General features: G+C 41.5%; 1 protein-coding gene across 5 annotated transcripts in view; it reads right to left on the bottom strand.

Moving 5' to 3' along the window:
- Positions 1-22,566, bottom strand: part of TTLL7 (tubulin tyrosine ligase like 7) — a 262,594-nt gene that overhangs the window by 111,804 nt on the left and 128,224 nt on the right. For all 5 annotated transcript variants that reach the window (XM_033916629.1, XM_033916626.1, XM_033916627.1 and 2 more), the window contains exon 15: positions 9,713-9,799. In XM_033916629.1, the coding sequence (XP_033772520.1) occupies positions 9,713-9,799 (87 nt within the window). The remainder of the gene's footprint in view (positions 1-9,712; positions 9,800-22,566) is intronic.

Genomic DNA, 22,566 nt, shown 5'->3' with positions numbered 1-22,566 from the left:
GGAGGGGGGGAAAAAACATATTTTTGCCTTCCTCCCGGCATCCCGGCCTTACCTGGTGAAGCCGGTTTTCTCCTGATGGAGCGGCTTGAACCACAAAACAAGGACCTTGTCGAGAACTCTTGAGAACTTTGTTTTTCAGTGGTACATTAGTTGGATTGGATTTATTATATTTAATATACTGCTAGTACATGAGTATTAAGCGGTTTAAAATACTACAACAATAGAAGTGGAGATTTTTTTTAAAAAACTAAAACTAAATTAAAATACATTAGGGATAGGAGAGTGAATTATTTACTTTTCATCTGGACTTCATACAGACTTTTGGGAAAATTGTGCAAGTCTTGAAGGAAGCCGATAAATGACTGAAAAAAACCTTGATTCTCCAAGGCCAAGGAAATTCAAGACCCAAAAGTGAGCAGGAAAATCATTGAGACATAGAAATATAGAAATACTCATATGATGGCAGATAAAGGCCAAATGGCCCATCTACAACATCCACTGTCTCCTCTTCTCCCTGTCATGGCCACAGTGTTTTGGGATCAGGAAGGTGTTATAATGACTGACTTCCAAGGGGCCAAACAGTTAATGCAGAATACTACTGTAACTTGCTGTGCCGATTAAAGGAGTCATTGAAAGAAAAAAAGGAGAGGGGAACTGTGGAAAGGTGTTCTCTTTTTCTAATGCACCTCTCTTGTGGCTGGCAAAATGATGGATGTTTTGATGCAGTTGGGATGTTAGACCATTCACCCTACTCACCAGATCTTGCTCCATCTGCCTATTTTCTGTTTCCAAACCTTAAAAAGAATTTGGAAGGGCAATAATTTTCGAGTAATTCATAGGTGACTGCAGTGGCAGAGCAGTATTTCAGTGACCAGTCATCAGAGTACTTTTTGGAAGGGTTACAGAAACTTCAGACACAATGTTGGTCACAATACGTATTACAAGCGGAAATAGGAGAAGAAGTCGATTTCTGGGATCACTGGATGAAAACTAGCACAGCCATTTTAGATGAAATAGCCCCTAAACTAAATAGCAAAAGCTGTGCAAATAAATATAACAAATGGTTTGACTCCGAACTTCTAAAAATGAAGCAACTAGTAAGATGACTAGAAAGAATTTGGAAAAAAAACAGGAGAATTATCAGACCGTAACAACTGGAGATCTAACATAAAAATCTACAAACAACTGATAAAAGACAAACATAAAGCATTCTACTCTTCTAAAATCAACTTATCTAGCACTAGTTCAAAAGGAATCAATACAAAAGAGCTGTTCAACTTGGTTACGAACTTATTTGACACCACACGCCACACTCAACTCGTGCACAATATTAAACTACCTTCAGCAAATGATTTAGCACAGCATTTCGAATCAAATATTAAAAACCTAAGAAACAACTGTTCAACAAATGACACTAACGGTAATCAAATAGCTAACATACAAGGAAATGAAATACCAGCAGACATGATCTGGAGTTCCTTTCAAGATTTAGAATGGAACAATTATATCAAACTATATAACAAATACTCTAAATCATACCTCAGTCTGGACACATGTCCCCCAAAAATTATGAAAGCGGCTTCTTTAGAATTTAAACTATCTCTGCTATATCTCTGCCCGTAACCTAAAAAATGGAAAATTCCTCACTAATAATGGTCACATAATAATAACCTCAATTCCAAAAAATAGTAAAGAATCATCAACGCTGGTAACCAACTATAGACCAATAGCTTCCATTCCATTCATCGTAAAAAATCATGGAAGGATTGGTACATTCCCGACTGATGGAATATCTGGCTTTAGACCTTTGTTCAGTACTGAGACAGTAATTGCAGCTATCTTAGATAATCTGCGTCTCCTGTTCAGTAAGGGCCTTAATGCCCTGATCATACAATTTGATATGAGCTCTGCCTTTGACCTAGTTGACCATGGGAAAATGCTACAATGCCTAGACGCAATTGGCATTAGGAAAGAGGTGTTGGACTGGTTCCGAGGCTTCCTTATGTCCCGTACCTATCAAGTACATTTCAATTACGATCTCTCCGATACCTGGAGCAATCCATCTGGCGCACCGCAAGGATCATCATTATCCCCATTGCTTTTCAATGTCTACATGTCCTCACTAGGTGCACAATTGACCCAGCTGGGGATAAAATTATTCAGTTACGCAGTTACATCATTCCATTTACTAACTCTCTCTCGGAAATTACTCCCAAGGCATCAGAAGCACTAAATTTGATGGAGCAATGGATGACTGAATTCAAACTGAAACTTAATTCAGAAAAAACAACATTTTTTGTAGCTTCACCACACCCGCTTGACACCGCTATGCATCAATAACCTTAGTTATCCTAGTCAGTCTACTGTGAAGGTACTGGGTGTAACACTAGACCAGTGCTTAACCATGAAGGACCAGGTAGACTCCTTAATCAGAAAGGGTTTTTTCACTCTCTGGAAACTTCGATCAATTAAAGCATATTTTGATATGCCAGCATTTAGAATCCTGGTACAATCCCTCATACTGAATCAACTTGATTACTGTAACATAGCCTATTTAGAAATTTCCCAAAAGAATATGCGACAATTACAATTAATGCAAAATGCAACGGTCAGACTGATTTTCGGGCTGAAGTTTGATCATGTGACACCTTACTACCGACAGCTGCATTGGCTACCGATGGAGGCACATGTAAAGTTTAAGTTCACCTGTTTCTGCTTTAAAGTACTATATGGACTAGCCCCTAAATACATAACTGACCTTTTCTCCTTCTCAGCCAACAAACATAAGAGAAGTTCACATTCGATCTTCGTTTTCCCTCCAGTTAGAGGATATAAACTCAAAAGACACCATCAACACCTTTTCTCACATCAGGCAGCATTATGGGGTAAAGATCTTGAACAATTGCTTACGCCTACTACTTATGGGGAATTCAGGAAACGCCTAAAAACATATCTGTTCCTGAAGTATCTAGGCAGCTGACCCGTACAACCTTTCTTCTCAATAACTGATCCCTTGAGCTGTTAATCTCTAGCTTCCACCCTGTTAAGTTTAATCTATTTGTACCTTCTTTTAATCTCTGTAAACCGCATAGAACTTCACGCATATACTTCCTGCAGTATATAAACTGTTGTTATTATTATTAATGTGCCTAGTGTGCTGAACTTAAAAGTAAATATAGAAACATAGAAACATGATGGCAAATAAAGGCTGAATGGCCCATCCAGTCTGCTCATCCACAGCATCCTCTATCTCCTCCTCTCCCTAAGAGATCCCACATGCCTGTCCCATGCTATCTTGAATTCAGAGAGAGTCTTCATTTCCACCATCTCCACTGGGAGATTATTCCACTCATCTACCACCCTTTCTGCAAAGAAGTATTTTTTCAAATATTATAATCATCCACAATATCCCCCAGCACTGTTTAAAAACCAAACAAAAAGATGGTGTATAATCTATCAAAAAATGGAGAAAAGACCTCATTGTTATACAGGGGTGTCTAAAACTTTAACACCCCCACAGACAAACTTGAGGAAGAGTGAAGAGCTCCTTGCTGGCAGCCATTCTGTAGCCGCGAATACTTGGCATGTGCTTCATCCTGCGAGTTTTCTGCTTCTGCTGCCCAGCACTGCAAGAAACTGCTTTTTTCAGATAAGTTTGGCGTTTTTTTTCAATACTAAAAGTTTGTATGACTATATATTTATGCACTGATTTTGAGAGCCAGGTACTTTAGATGTTGAACAAGTATTAATGAGATGGAGTTTTTCTGACCAAGGATGTGTCTTCTTGTCTCAACAACTTTGTCTGTGGGGGTGTTAAAGTTTTAGACACGCCTGTATGACATGGAGGTCTTTTCTCCATTTTTAAAAAAATAGATTATATGCCATCTTTCTGGTTGGTTTTTAAACAGTGCTAGGGGAAATTTTGGAAGATTATAATAATTGAGTGAGTTCTGGGCATCCTTACTTGCTTTTGTTTGATTCTTGTAAAAAAAAAGAAGAAGTATTTTCTTACATTACTCCTGAGCCTATCACCTCTTAATTTCATCCTATGCCCTTTCCTTCAGGAATTTCATTTGAAAAAGACTCACCTCCTATACATTAATGCCACAGAGATATTTAAACATCTCTATCATATCCCCTCTATCCCATCTTTCCTCAAACGTATACATATTAAGGGCTCTATGTCTGTCCCCATATGATTTATGACAAAGACCACTAACCAATTTTGTAGCAGTCCTTTGGACCGACTCCATCCTATTTATATCTTTTTGAAGGCAGTGTGTCCAAAATTGCATACAATATTCCAAATGGGGTCTCACCAGAGACTTATACAACGGCATTATCACCTCCCTTTTCATACTGGCCATTCTTCTCCTTATGCACCCAAGCATCCTCCTGGCTTTGACCCTAAGTTAATCAAACACAATCACCCCCAAGTCCCGCTCTTCTTCTGTGCAAAGAAAGTGCTTTGCCTCCTATATTAAACTGTTCTCCTGGATTTTTGCAGCCCAAGTGCATGACCCTGCATTTTTTTAGTATTAAATCTTAGTTGTCAATTACCAGACCATTCTTCAATCTTCGCCAGATCCCACCTCATGTTATCCACACCCTCCAAAGTGTCTACCCTACTACAGAGCTTCGTATCATCCACAAAAAGACAAACTTTGCCAGACAGTCCTCCCGCAATATCACTCACAAAGATGGTAAATAGAGCAAGACCAAGGACAGATCCCTGCGGCACTTACTAAGAACATAAGAAGTGCCTCTACTGGGTCAGACCAGAGGTCCATCGTGCCCAGCAGTCCGCTCGTGCGGCGGCCCAACGGGTCCAGGACCTGTGTAGAAGTCCTCTATCTATACCCCTCTATCCCCTTTTCCTTCAGAAAATTGTCCAATCCCTTCTTGAAACCCAATACCGTACTCTGTCCTATCACGCCCTCTGGAAGCGCATTCCAGGTATCCACCACCCGTTGGGTGGAGAAAAACTTCCTAGCATTGGTTTTGAATCTGTCCCCTTTCAACTTTTCCGAATGCCCTCTCATTCTTGTAGTTTTCGAAAGTTTGAAGAATCTGTCCCTCTCTACTCTCTCTATGCCCTTCAAGATCTTGTAAGTCTCTATCATATCCCCTCTAATTCTCCTCTTCTCCAGGGAAAAGAGCCCCAGTTTCTCCAGTCTCTCAGTGTATGAAAGGTTTTCCGTCCCTTTTATCAAACATGTCGCTCTCCTCTGAACCCTACTACTACTACTACTACTATTTATTATTTCTATAGTGCTGAAAGGCATACACAGCACTGTACATTTTAACATACAGTCTAACAACATCTTTATCCTCTGAACAAACTCCATTTATGACCACCCTTTATCTCTTTCCACTTAATCTAGTTTGTCACTTTGGGGCCCATACCGCATGCATTCAGTTTATTTATCAGTCACTTATGCGGCACCATGTTAAAAGCTTTACTAAAGTCCAAGTACACTACATCTAACGCCCTTCCCATATCCAACTTGTAAATTTCATGGCTCCACATCATTCCTTTCTTGGTTGGACGAAGAACTTTTCAGCACCCCTGCGTAATGCAAGGAAATTTTACTACTCTGTAAAAATTTGCATACAGCATCAGAATCAAAAGATTTTGTTCCAAATACAGAACAAATTAATACTAAAACCAGAAACAAGGCTTTCCAGTGATTGTTCTAATGCCACCACTTTGGCAAAGTTTCCCATGGTAAGGAGGCAGCACTACACAATCTTCTTCTGCAGGAGCAGTATTAGCAACCTAAAACTTTGACTTTTTTCAAGAAAATAATCTGATTTCTCCTTTAGATAGGCTCTGCACTTCATTTAATGTAATCTCCGAGACTGAAATTGAATCACAGATCTCTAAACTATCAAAATCTTCACGTCTGCTTGACTGCTGTCCTTCAGCATTACTAAAACATCCTCCTTTAGAAGCTGTCACACGGATAACATCATAAATGAATTACTTCTTACAAGACAGTTTTTTTTCAATGTCCATGGGAAAAATTGTTTTTACACCAATATCAAAATCCCCTTCTTTGGATTTTCTCCCAGTCTTCTAACATGGGCTGATCACTAAGATATCTTTACAAATTGTCTGAATCGTTAGTTGCCAAACACTTGGTAGATTGTCTTGATAAACATTCGATATTAAAACCTTTTCAATATGGTTTTAGGAGCTTACACAGCACCAAAACTCTTTTACTTGAGTTATATTCTAGAGCATGAGATAATTAGTAAGGGTGGTCAAGGGCTTCTACAATTCATTCTATTGGCAGTGTTCAAAATGGCAGATCATACCATTTGGGGCTCCTTTTACAAAGGTGCGCTAGCGTTTTTAGCGCACGCACTGGATTAGCGCATGCTAGCTGAAAAACTACCACCTGCTCAAGAGGAGGCAGTAGTGGCTAGCGCGCGCGGCATTTCTGCGTGTTAAGGCCCTAATGAACCTATGTAAAAAAAGCCCTTGGTAAATACACTGGGTGATCTTTGAATTGGAGGAACAATTTTTAATTGGTTTAACAAATACTTAAAAACTGATCATATTCAGTAAAAACAAAGTACTTGCTCACATTTTTGGTCCTCAGATTGTGAAGTCCCTCAGGGCTCCCCCTTGACTTCCTGTACAGTTTAATATCTTTATGAGTTCTTTGCATTTGATAAAGCTAAGCGAGGGTGAATTTCTTTATCCCTACACAGATGACATTTTTATTTTACAGTAATTGTCTTCCAATACTGCAGAGTCTAAACAGAATATATTAAATTGCACTGAGAAAATCAAAAATTGGGCTAGTTATAACCTGCTCAAATTGAATCCCGCTAAAACAAAAATTTTATGCTTAGGCAAACAGCATCCAACTTTTCCTTTAACAATTCATTTAACTAAGAATGATTCATCAAACACAGACATATCATCTAATGCAGTGGTTCCCAACCCTGTCCTGGAGGACCACCAGACAGTCAGGTTTTCAGGATACCCCTAATGAATATGCCTGAAAGAAATTTGCATGTAATGAAGATGATAGGAATGCAGATCTGCCCCATGAATATTCATTAGGGCTATCCCGAAAACCCAACTGGCTAGCGGTCCTCCAGGACAGGGTTGGGGACCACTGATCTAAGGTATTAGGAGTCATACTAGACTTTTTAATCTCTTTAATCTCTGAATTATAAATATATCTGGTCAAAAATACTTTTTTAAGATGAAACAACTAAAATCTGTTCAACTGTTCTTCCATGAAAAACATTTTGCCTTGCTGGTACAATCTACCATATTAGCACAACTTGACTATTATAATTCATTGCATGGTGGAGTCACAGATCTGTTATTTTAAAAAATTACAACTTTTACAAACCACAGCTGCAAGGCTGAGTTCAAAAATAAAAAACCTTGACCATGCATCATCTCTTTTGACTGCGCTTTGCCGGCTCCCCTTTGAGCTCAAATTTTTTAATGGTCTGGTTCCTGAAGGTTTTATACCAGTACTCTCCTTTTTCTATGAAAACTGCTAAGCTAAAAGATCACTACTCTTTATTGTTCCCTTCCTTTAAATCTGTTTGTTACAAAGAATACTGGAAAAGTTCTTCTCCTGTAGAGCAATCCAGTTAGGGAATACAATATATATTCAAATATAAACCGATCTGAAAATAAACCGAGGTATTCTTTCTTCCTCCAAAAAGGGAGAAAAAAGGTTGACTCAAATATACACCGAGGTTAGAAATTTGGGTTATCATGGTGAGCCAATCTATAAAGACTGTTCACCCTCCCTCTCCATCAGCTATCTCGTATGCCACTAAACATAATACCGCACACATATCTGTGATGCATATATAACAACAAGGCCCCTACACAAGAAAACACAACTACAAGCAACAACAAACTTAAATAGATGTAGACAAAAATCAAACAGACCTCAAGAAGACATATGCATTTCAACACCAGAGAAAGAGAATCAGCACTTTACACTTTGGAATATAAAAAGAAAGCAGTGCAAATTAACAGAAAAACTGCATTTTCTGTTCATGAAATTAAAAATAAAATTATTTTTCTCTACCTTTGTTGTCTGGCCATTTTATTCATGTTTCTTCTGTCTTTTCTTAATTTTCTTTCCAAGATCTGCAGTCTGCCTCTTCTCGCCTTCCTGTCTTCACTTCCTCTCCTACATCCTTCTCTGACTTTAACCTTTTCCTTTCAGTTTTCCTCTATTTATTTTTCTGCTTCTATTTCTCTAGTTTTTTTGGGGGGTTGCTAACTCTTCCCTCTCTCCCCCCCCCCCCCTTCCATCATCTTCTCTTTCTCTATCTTTCCCCCTTTATTTTCACTCTTCTAACCAGTATCTCCTCTCTTGCTCCCTCCATCCAGCATATCCTCTCCCCTTTTTTCTCCAACACCTCATCTCTCGCTCTCTCTCCCTCCATCTACATCTAAGATATCTCCCCATCCCCTTTTACTTCTTCAAACGGAGTTGCAGGGCAGGGGCAGGACCCAATATGCGAGGCAGGCAACTGATTCCTCCTGCCAGTAGCCACGATAGTCTTCCATGCAGTTTGCCAGCCGCCAGTAGAGGGAGGGGGTGAAAAGTCAGCGGCGAATCCAAAATTGTGAGCAACTCTGCCTTTGGTTCCATTCCGGTCCCGCTAAACCGGCTGACAATAACGAATCCAGATGCTGCGGGGCCTTCCCTCTTGCCAAATTACTATAGGCTCTGCTGGTCTCAATCCTACCCCTCTCTTAGGAGTGGGATTGAGACCAACAGAGCCTATAGCTATTTGGTAAGAGGGAAGGCCCCCGCAGGACCGGAATAGGACCAAAGGAAGAGCTGCTCACAATTTTGGATTCGCCGCTGACTTTTCACCCCCTTCTCCTCCCAGCAGCTGGCAAACAGCAGGGAGGACCGTCACAGCGGATGCTAGGAGGAATCAGCTGCCTGCCTCACATGTCAGGTCCTGCCCCTGACCCGCGACTCTGTTGGAAGAAGCAAAGGGTAAAAGGTTATTGTCAGCCAATTTAGCAAGACTAGGACAGGACTGCTCACATCTTTGGATTTGCCACTGATTTTTCACTCCCCCCTCCTCCCAGCAACCAGCAAAGAGCAGGGAGAACCGCTGCAGATGCTGCTGAGAGAAGTTAGCTGCCTTCCTCCTGTCGGGCCTGCCCCTGACCCGTGTTTCCATTTCCTCAGCCCGGTAGGCTTAAATTTTGATTTTTTTTTTTTAACTATGGTAGTAGACTCGAATATAAACTGAGTCCCACATATTTGGGCCGTTTTTTGGGCCCAAAAATCTCGGTTTATATTCGAGTATATACGGTAATCTTTCAAATTCATACTTGACATTCTGCAAACATGTGAAAATGCTCTTGTTTGAAAAGTTTTTAATGAAGTCATGATTCTGAATGTTATTTGAAAAATGTTCTTTCTATAAACTGCTTTGGGTCCAGCCTGATGGGATAAGGCAGTATAAAAGTACTCTATTAGATTAAATTATATGAACCAGTTTTGAAACCGAAATAGGTATTTGGATGTGAAAAATTGACCCTTTAACTATTTTTAAAAAAATAATTTGAATAGTGTAATGTCAGGACAAGATATTTTCTGAAAATAGGAACATTGGGCCTACGTTTTGTTTTTCATTATAGCTTTGAAATAAAGCTGCTCCACAGCTTAAAACTTTTTAATGGACCCTATAATACCTTTAGTTCTCGAGGCCTGTTAGGCTTCCCCATCAGTTTTTCATCATCGAGTTCACATTGTTCAAGAAGATCCAAAATGTCTTCCTCCTGCAAAAATTAATCAATTTACATATTTCTTTCCAAAGGCAAAGGAGTGTCATGCACCAATATTTAGACTGCTATTTTTCATCATAAATTGATGAAATGAAAACACAGGACTCTGTGATGCACTGAGATCAAATATTTTTGATCAGTCTATCTGTCTCAACAGAGGTTATTTCTTGACCTCATGAATGAATAGTCTGTTGGGTGCAAGGATACTTTCCCTTTAAAAACTGGCCATGGAAAAAGCACATGTAGAGATTTGAACTTCACAAGTGCTCAAGACAAGTTAAAATATAAAACATTACAATCTACATATTATATTAAATCAACATAGCACCCAGAAACTCAAGGCAAACAAAATAATAGCAAACACATAAACCAACACATAACCACAATTACAATTATGGTTTTAGTACCTTGGCCATAAAATTGCACTTCATAAATGCTCCTTTAATGTAAAAAAAGTAAAGTTGCTTTCTTATAATAGGTATTCTCCAAGGACAGCAGGATAGCATTCCTCACAAGTGGCTGATGTCATCTGTCAGACCCAGCCAAAGAGAATATAAATAAAACTCCAAGAGCTTTCTATTCTGTGCACTGTAGATGTGCAAGACCTCCCATGTCTGTGTCAACAAGTGGGACCATCTCAGAACCAGATAAAACTATTAACTATAAGAAGCCAGCTCCTAGAAGAGGTGCATATATTATGTGAAGACTGATATTGTTTTCAGAGAATACCTGTTACATGTAAGCAACTTTGCTCTCTCTACAGACAAGTGGGATATTCAATCATCTCAAGTGGAAATCCCTAGCTGCAAGTTGCTTCTAACATGAAAGGGAAAGGGGAAAGAACAGAATGTCAATAGGCAACAACCCTGTTTTTGTTGGCATCAGGGTTTTACTGCATATTTCTCATTCCTTTTTTCTTTTTAATGAAAGCAATCTAGAAATAATAAATTAGGCCCCAGTGAATATTGGGTTGGATTCTAAATCTCAGATTTCACAGGCCAGATTGATCAAAAGTACAATCATATCAGGAATCATTCTTCAAACAGTAACAAAATGTGAATGTGTGGACAGAAGCCCACATTGCAGTCTTGAAGATTTCTTCCATGGAAACTGATCACATGTAGGCCACTAATACTCCAAGGCTCTGATATTTATCATGCTTTTACAATCTCAAGCTTGCTTGAACAAAAGTGAAAAAGATGCAGTCTGCTAGACAAATAGACAGTGAGGGGTAATTTTATAATAATGCATATATATATATATATTAGTATAAATTCAATAAAGAAAAATAGGTGCCCACTTTCTTCTATAGAACACAAGTGTTAATAGGTACATATGTGCATAGGCATAAATACTTATGCCAGGCATAGTGCTGGTGTTATATGCTCATGAGCCAGTAATACATATGCATGTAATCTATATAATATTCCATAAGGTATGTGCATACCCACCTATAAAATACAGTACTTGCTATTGCTGATATTCACATATTTGCAGTATAATGCATAGATACACATCTGGCATGTACACATATATTCTCATTTCAGGCTTTTCACATAGGTATGCCATCATATCTCTCATCTGCCACCACTCCCTACACTCCTTTCCATATTCTCCGGTCATTAGATTCAAATACACTGCGAACCAAAAATAATGTTTTCTGTCATATCTGCCACAGAACTTCTTCTGAAATTTAGTGTGTCGTGTCCCGAATGAAGTTGATGTAAAATGTAAATATTTCCCACCGAACACTACCTTGCAAAAATGAAATGTGAGCTGAATAAAAACAAATCAAAAAGTTTTATGGCTTATCTTGCAGAAAAATGTAAAGTCAAAAAGTAATGTTTCAATTAAGCAGATGTTTGAAGTGTGCTCCCTTTGCACGAAGGCACACCCTAAGCCTTGGCAGCCACTGATCTATGGACTTGTCAATGACGTTCTGCTTCACTTCAGCCCAAACAGAGATGAGGCACAGTTTTGAGTCTTTGACATATCGGTATCTGATAGATGCTTTTCTGTATCCGCCCCCAGATCCAGTAGTCAACTGTGTTTAAGTCTGGTGAATTCATAAGCCAGAGGCCTGGACCAATGAAGTCTGGGGTCTCCCGATGTAGCAGTTCTACAAAGTCCTTTGCCTAATGTGCTGGGACATTGTCCTGTTGGAAGATAAAGTAGTCATTTTGCTGTCCTTGTACAATCAATCATTCTTTCCATACTGGACTATTGTAATTCCATCTATCTAAGTCAATCCAACAAAAATCTTCAAAGATTTCAGCGGATCCAGAACACTGCAGCTAGGTTGATCTTCACAAAAAGCAAATTCGATCATGTTTCCCCGCTTCTGTCAAAACTTCACTGGCTTCTTGTGATTTCTAGGATTCACTTTAAATGTACCTGCCTAACATTCAAGATCCTACATTCAATATTAGGCAATTGTTCTTCTCTTATTTAAATGAGGAAATATGCTACCAACCTTTTAATTATAAATCCTCATGATCCCATATAATCAGGAGAATTCTTTAATATCAACAGTCTTCCATGATCTTTTGATATACTTTGAGTAACTTGTATCTTATAATTTAATTTCAGGTATCATTTGCATATATCATTTTAGACTTTCTCTATTATCATCTATTCATGGGAAATGGCCTCAGTGGCTACTTCTGTAAAGAATAAATCTGTTGAAAGTACAGAATTTCAGTGTAGCTAGCCTCCTCATCGGCTGTCTCCCCCTGCCTACCGGTCAAGTCTATTTTTTAATCATTTTAAATACTCGTGAATAACTTAGTAAATAGTTTAGTAAAAAACTTAGCTTAAAGTGCTTGGAGTGAGGTGGAATGGCAGACTCTGACCTAAGTTTAAATTTTCCCGGGCTCAGTTGGGTGCACTGATATGATTGGTTTAAAAAGTCATGTGACTGAAGGATATTTAATCAGTTAGAAGGACGCCGCCGCCATGTTTGAATTCAGGGCCGCCATCAGGGCAGTACTACCAGTCCTGCATTCAGGGGCCCGGAGGTGACAGGGGGCCCGGGCTCCCCCAGGGTTCTAGGCAGTGTTCCCTCTAAGGCAGCGATCTCAAACACGCGGCCCGCGTGTGGCTCTCCAGGTTTTATTTGTGGCCCGCAGTCTGGAGGCAATCATTCTCTTCCTTTTGGAGCAGCAGCCGGCTCGTTCGTTCAAAGCTGCGGGTTGGCGGCTCCTTGCACTATCTACTCCTGCATCGGAAGCCTCTCTGATGTCACACCATCAGAGAGGCTTTAGACGCAGGCGCGGATCTTGCAAGGAGCCGCCACCCGCGGCTTTGAATGAATGAGCCGGCCAGACACGCTGCTGCTCCAGTGGCGTACCAAGGGGGGGGGGGGGGCGGTCAACTGTTCTCCTTAGAGTGCGGCTCATCTAGAGCAGTGGTGCCCAACCTTCTTCCCTTCCCTTCTCACTGCTGCCATCGGGGATCAGGCCGGCACCGGGTCTTCGATATCCCTGCCTCTCTTCCCTGCTGGACCGACCAACTCTCGCGGCGGCCCAACATCAATTCTGACGTCGAGAGGACGTTCTGGCTAGCCAATCGCTGCCTGGCTGCCCGGAACGTCCTTTCCAACGTTAGAATTGACGTCGGGCGGCGAGAGTTGATCGGCCCCGTGCAGAAGAGAAGCAGGGAGATTTCGGCCTGTTCCCGATTGCGGCAGCAGCCTATTCCGCGGCGGTGGTGGCATGGGGGAGGCAGGAAGGAAGAAAGAAAGAAAGAAGGGGGGGACAGGGAACCAGAAACAAAGCAATAAAATGGGGCACAGAATCAGAGAAAGACAGACATAGAGAAAGAAAGAAAAAGTTGGGGGAGGGAATGAGGTCTGGAGGAGAGGAAGCATACAGGAGGCTGAAAGAAGGGAAGAAATATTGGATGCACAGTCAGAAGAATAAATTGCAACCAGATGAAGTTACCAAACAAAGGTAGGAAAATGATTTTATTTTCAATTTAGTGATCAAAATGTGTCTGAATTTATATATGCTGTCTATATTTTGCACTATGGCCCCCTTTTACTAAATCGCAATAGTGTTTTTTAGTACAGGGAGCCTATGAGCGTCGAGAGCAGCGCTGGGCATTTAGTGCAGTTCCCTGCGCTAAAAACTGCTATTGTGGTTTAATAAAAAAGATGGGGGTATATTTGTCTATTTTTGTATGGTTGTTACTGAGGTGACAATGCATAGAGTCATCTGCCTTGACCTCTTTGAAAAAACCCAGAATAGGAATGATAATTAACATTTTCTCAGCGTATAGTGTGCTTTGTGTTTTTTATTTTTATTTTTGGTAGATCATTTTGACTTGGTCATTTTAAAGTAGCTCGCAAGCCCAAAATGTTTGGGCATCTCTGAGCTAGAGCGTTGAAACTGTGTATTTCTATTTTATCCCCCCTTTTACAAAACTGTGGAGCGTTTTTTAGCACCAGCCGTGGTGGTAGCAGCTCTGATGCTCAGAATTCTATGAGCATCAGGGCTGTTACCACCGTGGCTAAAATCCACACCACAGTTTTGTAAAAGGGGAAGGGGTTCGTTTGTGATGACATTTCCATACTAGGCGAAGGTGTTTTCTGTGTTCTGTGTGTTTGAAAGACATGGTTTTCTGTTAGGATTGACAATGTATGATTGATCTGTGCTGGTCTGGCTTGTTTAGTTTTACAATGGGTGTATTGATGTACTGCTCACTGCAATATGTAAGATGCTGCCTTTTCCTAGGTACTCATGTGTGACGTGTGGTTTGTTACTAAAAATCATGTTTTTCTTACAGATGGAGGGAGGCAAAAAATGATGGGCCCCGGGTGTTACATATGCTAGGTACGCCACTGTATGTAAAGATACCAGAAAGCTGGCGTAGCAAAAACTTTAAGTAAATTGTTATTCTTCTAAGTTTTGAGTATTTAACCCTCCCACAATCTCACGGGCACTCGTTTCAAGTTTCAAGTTTATTGAGATTTTGATTTAAACGCAATATCAAATATTTTCAATGCGTATAACAAAAATAAATTTGGGGAAATAAATAAAACCATTTGAACAATAAACATACAAACATATCCATAGATGATTAAAAATACATAAGGAGTACAAGGATAAACTACATTTGTTTAAAAATGCGTCCTCCATGCCTGCTCATAAATTTGTGGAGTATGTAGCTTGTCGCTCATGCATATTTTTTTTTGCACACACCTCATCAATCCTTAGAGGAAACATTGGTCCTAGGCCACCATAGCACAAATTCCTGTATTATGCTTTTGCTGTGCACAACAATAAACAATAAACACTGCTGTCATACTTTTTTTTGTCCCCTGCCAATTTCCTGATAGCACCCCCCCCCCCGGACAAAAGGGGGGGGAAGGGGTGCGTGGGGGGGCCCAATAGGATTGCTCAGTAAGGGGCCCAGAAATTTCTGATGGCGGCCCTGTTTGAATTAAACCGAGACTGGCAGCAGGTCTGATTGACAGTAAGAGAAACTAGAATAAGAGTTAGTCTTGTAGAATATTTGATATTCTGACTAATTATTTATCTTTTTGTTATGCTTTTGTAGGGCTTCTCCTTGAAACAGCCTAGCGAAACATGGTTCCATGAAAAGGAGAACCGTTTTAATACTCCAAGCACTTTAAGCTAAGTTTTTTACTAAACTATTTACTAAGTTATTTACGAGTATTTAATATGATTAAAAAATAGACTTGGCCGGTAGGCAGGGGGAGACGGCCGATGAGGAGGCTAGCTACACTGAAATTCTGTACTTTCAACAGATTTATTTTGTACAGAAGTAGCCGCTGAGGCCATTTCCCATGAATAGATGATAATAAAGTCTAAAATGATATATGCAAATGATACCTGAAATTAAATTATAAGATACAAGTTACTCAAAGTATATCAAAAGATCATGGAAGATTGTTGATATTAAAGAATTCTCCTGATTATATGGGATCATGAGGATTTATAATTAAAAGGTTGGTAACATTCAAGATCCTGCATGGCATTCTTCCTCCCCTAATTCCATTATCCTGGAATTCTTCGAGACCTGACACAACCAGATCCGCCCACATACTCAAACTATCTTTCCCCTCGTTAAAAGGTGTCATGTGTGCAGGTAAATTAGGGAAATCCCTTTTCTTCAAATTCACTGAGCTTTGGAATAACCTCCCTGCCCCTCTGTGGAACTGAAAGCATCTGAAAACCTGGCTTTTCTCCAAAACGTAAAGCTATCTATTTAAAATGTAAAGCTAGCTATCCTCTTCATAACCTCTAATTTCTTATTATATCCATCCCTCATTTATTGAATTACCTGTAAACCGTGTCGAGCTCTATCTTTATGGAGATGATGCGGTATACAAACTTAAGGTTTAGTTTAGTTTAGTCTCCCAACATGTGACGGCTCATTGGCAAAAGCTTCTGTGTCGATGATGTCCTGGTTGTATGTGCCATTGATCTTAACCCCAGGATCAATGAAGAACAGATCTGTGAATCTGAGTTTTGAGAATGCGACCGAGACCATGACTGATTGGCTGAAGGTTGGACGAGTCCATAGAAGGCATTTGGCATTAACCTCTTGCTTCAGTGTTGTTAAATGCATGTACAGGCGTCATTCTGTGTGTTAACTGGTGGAACTACTGAAAATATCTTTTCATCTGCAAACCGGATGAAGCTGTGTTCTGGATACTTGCTCAAAATCTGCTTCTACTGTTTCAGGCATGTGTCTTTGTTGTGTAAAGTTAACTCTTGGGCATGACACTTTTTAAGACACTTTCATTTCAGATCTTTATGAATTATCCTAACCACAGTTGTCTGGCTTATTCCTGTTTCTCTTGCTATTTGGTGAGATGTTGGTGCTTTTGTGGTGCATCCTCCTGGCTTAGTACAAGATCACATACAACATCAATGTGCTCTTGTGTGTAAATGGCTTATGATCCACAGTGCCCATTGCTTGGATCTTGCGTAGCAGCACATCAAGGCCGTTTTTTGTTCCAACCCTTCTTTGGGATCTTGTTCAACAGTCATCAACTGTTGTAACCCTTTAGCAGCACCATGTTTTCCCTCATCTAGGGGGCATAAGATCTATTGGTAAATTGGGGAACTCTTATATTTTCAAACTAACGGAGATTTGGAATGGTATTCCATTAATGATAAGAGGATTCGATTCTTTTCAATCATTTCGTAAAACCTTAAAAACATTGCTGTTTTCAAAAACAGTTAACAAATTAGTTCTGTTAAGTAGTCTTTCTCCTTTACGTCAATGATTTTCTGGCTTACATTTTTCTGTATTCTGTTTCATTATTGTAATTTAACTAATAATTGTTAACCAAATTGAGCTCCAACTTTTGGACATGATCCAGTGTGCAAACTTAAGTTTTAGTTTAGTTTATTAAAAACACATTTTCTCCCAACTCAATAAACCTGGTTGAAGGCAGGGAAGGGTACCCTGCAGAGACAGATTGAGATATTAATTTTCTTTGTTTTAGTGAATTAAAAAAAGATTGAATGATTGCAGGTGGGTTATCTCTGGAACTTTTGTTTTGATATTGGTGTTCCTTTCCTTTCTGTGGTTTGTTTTTAGTAATTACTCGTATGTTCGTTTAGTCCTTAATTAGTAAAGGCGGTATGTCAAATCAATAAATAATAATAATTTATGTGCTAGTGTCTGAACATTTAAGCATGTAACTTGAGTGTAAATGTTGCCATCTACCATCTCATAAAACTTTCTCCTAAGTGCTTGACTATAGAAACCCCAGGTTTACTGAGGTTAAATGCTTGGTAGATTTTTTAAGGATTTTAGTCTGTTCCAAGCAGAAGGCAAGGCTCTTTTACAATATTACACATGCAATGCACTTTCACGTTCATGGACACATGGAGGGGCATAATCAAAAGAAATGCCTGAGTCCCTAAGCGCAGAAAGTAGGCAGGAGGGAAATGTCCATTCTCAAAAAAAAACGTTCAAAATTAGGGTGTTTTTTTTTTTTTTTTTTAGAATAGCCTACCCCTATGTTCAGCAATGTAATCGCCCAGACTGCCACTATCTCTATCCTTACCACAAATTCCCAACTAAAAAAATTGCCCAAGTCCCAAACACCCAAAACAAGACATAAGAACATAAGAAGTGCCTCTGCTGGGTCAGACCAGAGGTCCATCATGCCCAGTAGTCCGCTCGCATGGCAGCCCAACAGGTCCAGGACCTGTGTAGTAGTCCTCTATCTATACTCTTCTATCCCCTTTTCCTTCAGAAAATTGTCCAATCCCTTCTTGAACCCTAATACTGTACTCAGTCCTATCACGCCCTCTGGTAGCGCATTCCAGGTGTCCACCACCCGTTGGGTGAAGAAAAACTCCCTAGCATTGGTTTTGAATCTGTCCCCTTTCAACTTTTCCGAATGCCCTCTTGTTCTTGTAGTTTTCGAATATGAAGGAACTGTCCCTCTCCACTTTCTCTATGCCCTTCATGATCTTATAGGTCTCAATCATGTCCCCTCTAAGTCTTCTCTTCTCCAGGGAAAAGAGCCCCAGTTTTTCCAGTCTCTCAGTGTATGAAAGGTTTTCCATACCCTTTATCAAACGTGTCGCTCTCCTCTGAACCCTCTAGAGTATCGTCATATCCTTCTTAAGGTACGGCGACCAATATTGGACGCAGTACTCCAGATGCGGACGCACCATCGCCTGATACAACGGCAGGATAACTTCTTTCATTCTGGTTGTAATACCCTTCTTGATTATACCTAGCATTCTATTCGCTCTCTTGGCGGCCGCTGCACACTGTGCCGACGGCTTCATTGTCTTGTCCACTATTACCCCCAAGTCCCTTTCTTGGGTACTGTCACTCAATAGTATCCCTCCCATCGTATAGCTGTACCTTGGGTTTTTGCTTCCTACATGCAAAACTTTACATTTCTCTAAATTGAACTTCATCTGCCATCTCGTCGCCCACTCCCCTAGCTTGTTCAGGTCCCTTTGTAATTCTTCACAGTCCTCTTTAGTCCGAGCACCACTAAATAGTTTGGTGTCATTTGCAAATTTTATTATTTTGCACTTCGTCCCTGTTTCTATATCATTTATAAATATGTTGAATAGCAGCGGTCCGAATACCGACCCCTGCGGAACACCACTCGTGACCTTCCTCCAGTCCGAGTAGTGGCCCTTCACTCCTACCCTCTGCTTCCTACCCGCCAACCAATTTCTGATCCACCTTTTAGGCTGAGGGGCCAGTCCTTCGCCTAAAAGCAGAAATCTCTAACAGGACTTTGTAAAAAATGCCGGTTATAGAATCCTGGAATCGTCGTTGTCGTCCTCCCCCCCCCCCTCCCTAACGATCATGGAAGGAGATATGCCTAATCTCTCTTGCCGCAATCCCTCCTAACCTCCCCGGCAGGAGAGATGCCCAATTTCTCCTTTCGACACAAACCCCTGAACCCCCAACACCTGCGATTACTGACAGGAGGGTGCCCAATCCCTCCTGCCGGACACAACCCCCCTCCCCCGGAACCCCCAACACCCATGATCATTGGCAGGAAAGAAGCCCATCTCTCCTGCCAAAGAACACTCCCCCTTCCCCCCCCCCCCACACAGATCATCAATTTAACAGCAGCATGGGTTCTAGAAGCAATATGGAGTGGAGACTCTTATGGCCTGTCTATTTCTATGATTTTACATTGATTCAGGTCATATTTAGCAGAGCATATGCAGCAAATTAGGGCTGGAGGTTTAACTTCCTCAAGGTATAAGTTGGAGAAAAATGTGCTTTGCCCTTTTATTTTATTTTTTTGTTCATATAATTTTTATTACACTTTTCAAACTTTAGTACAAGAAAAATTTGAAGAAAAGTTGTTACATATTACATACAACTATAACCAACACAGGTATGCCAATACATCAATAAAGCAATAACTATATTGAAAATAGTTAAACATGGGATGTAATAAGTAAGGATGACATCATAAACTTAGATATTCATAAGAACATTGATGGTAATACTAATAATAGTCAGAGAATAGGTAAATAAGTGAATAATTATGTGTATCAGGTTTGTATATATGCTGCAATATGGTGAAATTTTTATTTTGCATATTAGTGAGAAATGTATGGTATATTGAGTACATGCCTTAATGTCAAAAGACAGTAACTAATTTATCAGCTACAGTAACTATATATTGGTGTCCAAATTTTAAAGGAGGAAAGTGTTTTATGTTTTTAAGCTATTACTATCTAATATTTAGCCGTTTGACAAACCATATTCCACCATGTGTTTGTTTCCACCTGTGACAAATCTTTCCAGGAATGTAATATATTTTTAATTGCTAGGGAAAATAGAATACGAAATAATTTTGACTGGTATTCATCAAGTTTGGTGTATGGTCCAAAGCCATAATGACCTGTTATAATGATTTTTGTACTCAGCTCTTCTTTAAATTCCAAGATTGTGCTTATTATTTTTCAGATGTTGAGCCAATATATTTTTAAGAGAGCACATGAGTAAATCATATGTGACAGGGTGTCTATTTCTTTGTGGCAGGACCAACATAAATTGGTGGAATCTTTATTCAATTTAGACAACTTGAGTGGAGTCCAATTTGAGCTGTATAGCAAAAAGTAAATTGATTGTAGCAATGATGCTGATTCTAAGGTTTTAAATACTTGGTACCAAATTTGTGGCTAATTCAATGTTCCAAGCATTTTCTATCACTTCCGGATTGGTGTAAGTTGATATCTGTATATATTTATACCATTTTGAAGCAGTTCCTTTACCAATCTTGAACTTACTGCAATAATCTAATATAATAAAATGGTAAGCCGCGCATGCGCACTTCCTATGCGTGCGCCGGTTTTCCGTGAGCTGTTGCGACCCGCAGGTAGGACTGCGCATGCGCGGCTTACGGTTCAGTTTTTCGGTCTGCCCTGCTCCCTGCTGCTCCTTGCCGTATTGTATTTTTTAGTTGAAAGACGCAGCGGTGGCTCCTCTCACGATCCCCGCCTGCGTCGGACTTCCGACGCAGGTGGGGATCATGAGAGGAGCCAACGCCGCGTCTTTCAACTAAAAAATACAATACAGCAAGGAGCAGCAGGGAGCAGGCCAGACCGAAAAACTGAACCGTCTTTCAACGCCGTCTTTCAACTGAACGTCTTTCAACGCCGCGAGTCACCCCCCCCTCCCGCCCCCGCCGACCCTACCCGACACAACTGAAACCCCCATTGACCCTCCCACCGCTACAAGGCTGACAAACCCTGCAGGAGCAGCAGCGTCCCAGGCACACTAAATGCTGCTTCGGGTCTTCTACTGGCCTAATTTCCTCTGCCGCGTCCCTGATGATGTCATCAGGGACGCGGCAGAGGAAATTAGGCCAGTAGAAGACCCGAAGCAGCGTTTAGTGTGCCTGGGACGCTGCTGCTCCTGCCGGGTTTGTCAGCCCTGTAGCGGTGGGAGGGTCAACGGGGGTTTCAGTTGTGCCGGGTAGGGTCGGCGGGGGGAGGAGTCGGGTGGGGGGAGTCAGGCAGGTATCGGAGGGGGGGAGGTTCAGTGGAAGGGGAATGGCAGGCAGCCTGGCATCGGAGGAGGGGTGGGGGGGTTCAATGGAAGGCAGACAGGCAGGATGGCATGGGGGGTTCCATGTAAACATGCTGCTCAGGGGGATGGGAGGCAAGCAAGCAGGCAGGCATGGGGGTGGTGGGGTTCAGTGGAAGAGGAATGGGAGGCAGCAGGCTGGCATCTGAAGGGGGGTGGGGAGTTCAATGGAAGGCAGACAGCCAGAATGGCATCGGGGGGGGGGGTTTCCATGGAAACATGCTACTCAGGGGGATGGGAGGCAGGCAGACCGACTGGCATGGGGGGGGGGGTTTCGCTGGAAGGGGGATGGGAGGCAGGCAGGCTGGCATTGGAGGGGTGGTGGGGGGTTCAAAGGAAGGCAGGCCCGCAGGATGGTATCGGGGGGGGTGTTTCCATGGAAATATGCTGCTCAGGAGGATGGGAGGCAGGCAGGCTGGCATGGGGGTTTTCAATGGAAGGGGGATGGGAGGCAACGGAGGGGGTGGGGGGTTTTCAATGGAAGGCAGACTGGCATCGGAGGGGGGGAAGAAGGAGGCACTGATGGCACTAAGGACATAGGAAGGGGCACTAAGGACATAGGAAGGAGGCACAGGGACATTCACAGACAGAAAATATGACAGACAGGCAGCATGCAAGGAGAGAGAGACAAATAAAAAAAATACCCAGACAGACTTGAAGGGAAGGGGGGGCCGACAAAGAAGAGGACTCGAGCCGCAAGGAAGAAGCTGGGCCTGCCTGCCTGTGGGGAACGCTATAAGGGAAGGGGGGGTCATGGAGCAGGCTAGACCACGGGAAGGGAAGGGAAGGGAGAGGAGCTGAGCGGAACAGCCAGATCGCAGCAGGCCACAACGCGGGGGAGGGGCCAAACGGAGCAGGCCAGATCGCGGTAAGAGAAGGGAAGGGGTGGGGGAAATGCTGCAACTGCTGCACAGGGACCTGGAGGGGAAGCCAAATACCGCTGCTGCTGCACAGGGAAGTCGGGGGGGGGAGGGAAATGCTGTTGCTGTTGCTGCTCCACAGGGAAGTGGGATGGAAATGCTGCTGCACAGGGAAATGGAGGCAAAGAATGACTGACAGACAGCAGGAGGGAGGGAGACAGACAGAAAGGAAGAAAGACACAGGGGCAGGGAGAGGGACAGAAAGACAGACAGAAAAAGGGAGCCAAGGAGAGAGACAGAAAGAAAGAAAGACAGACAGACATATATTCTAGCACC

The sequence above is a fragment of the Geotrypetes seraphini genome, chromosome 12 (assembly GCF_902459505.1).
Source record: "Geotrypetes seraphini chromosome 12, aGeoSer1.1, whole genome shotgun sequence".
NCBI classification, from domain to species: domain Eukaryota; kingdom Metazoa; phylum Chordata; class Amphibia; order Gymnophiona; family Dermophiidae; genus Geotrypetes; species Geotrypetes seraphini.
The sequence above is the reverse complement of the archived record's forward strand: the minus strand, read 5'-3'. Positions and strand labels throughout refer to the sequence as shown.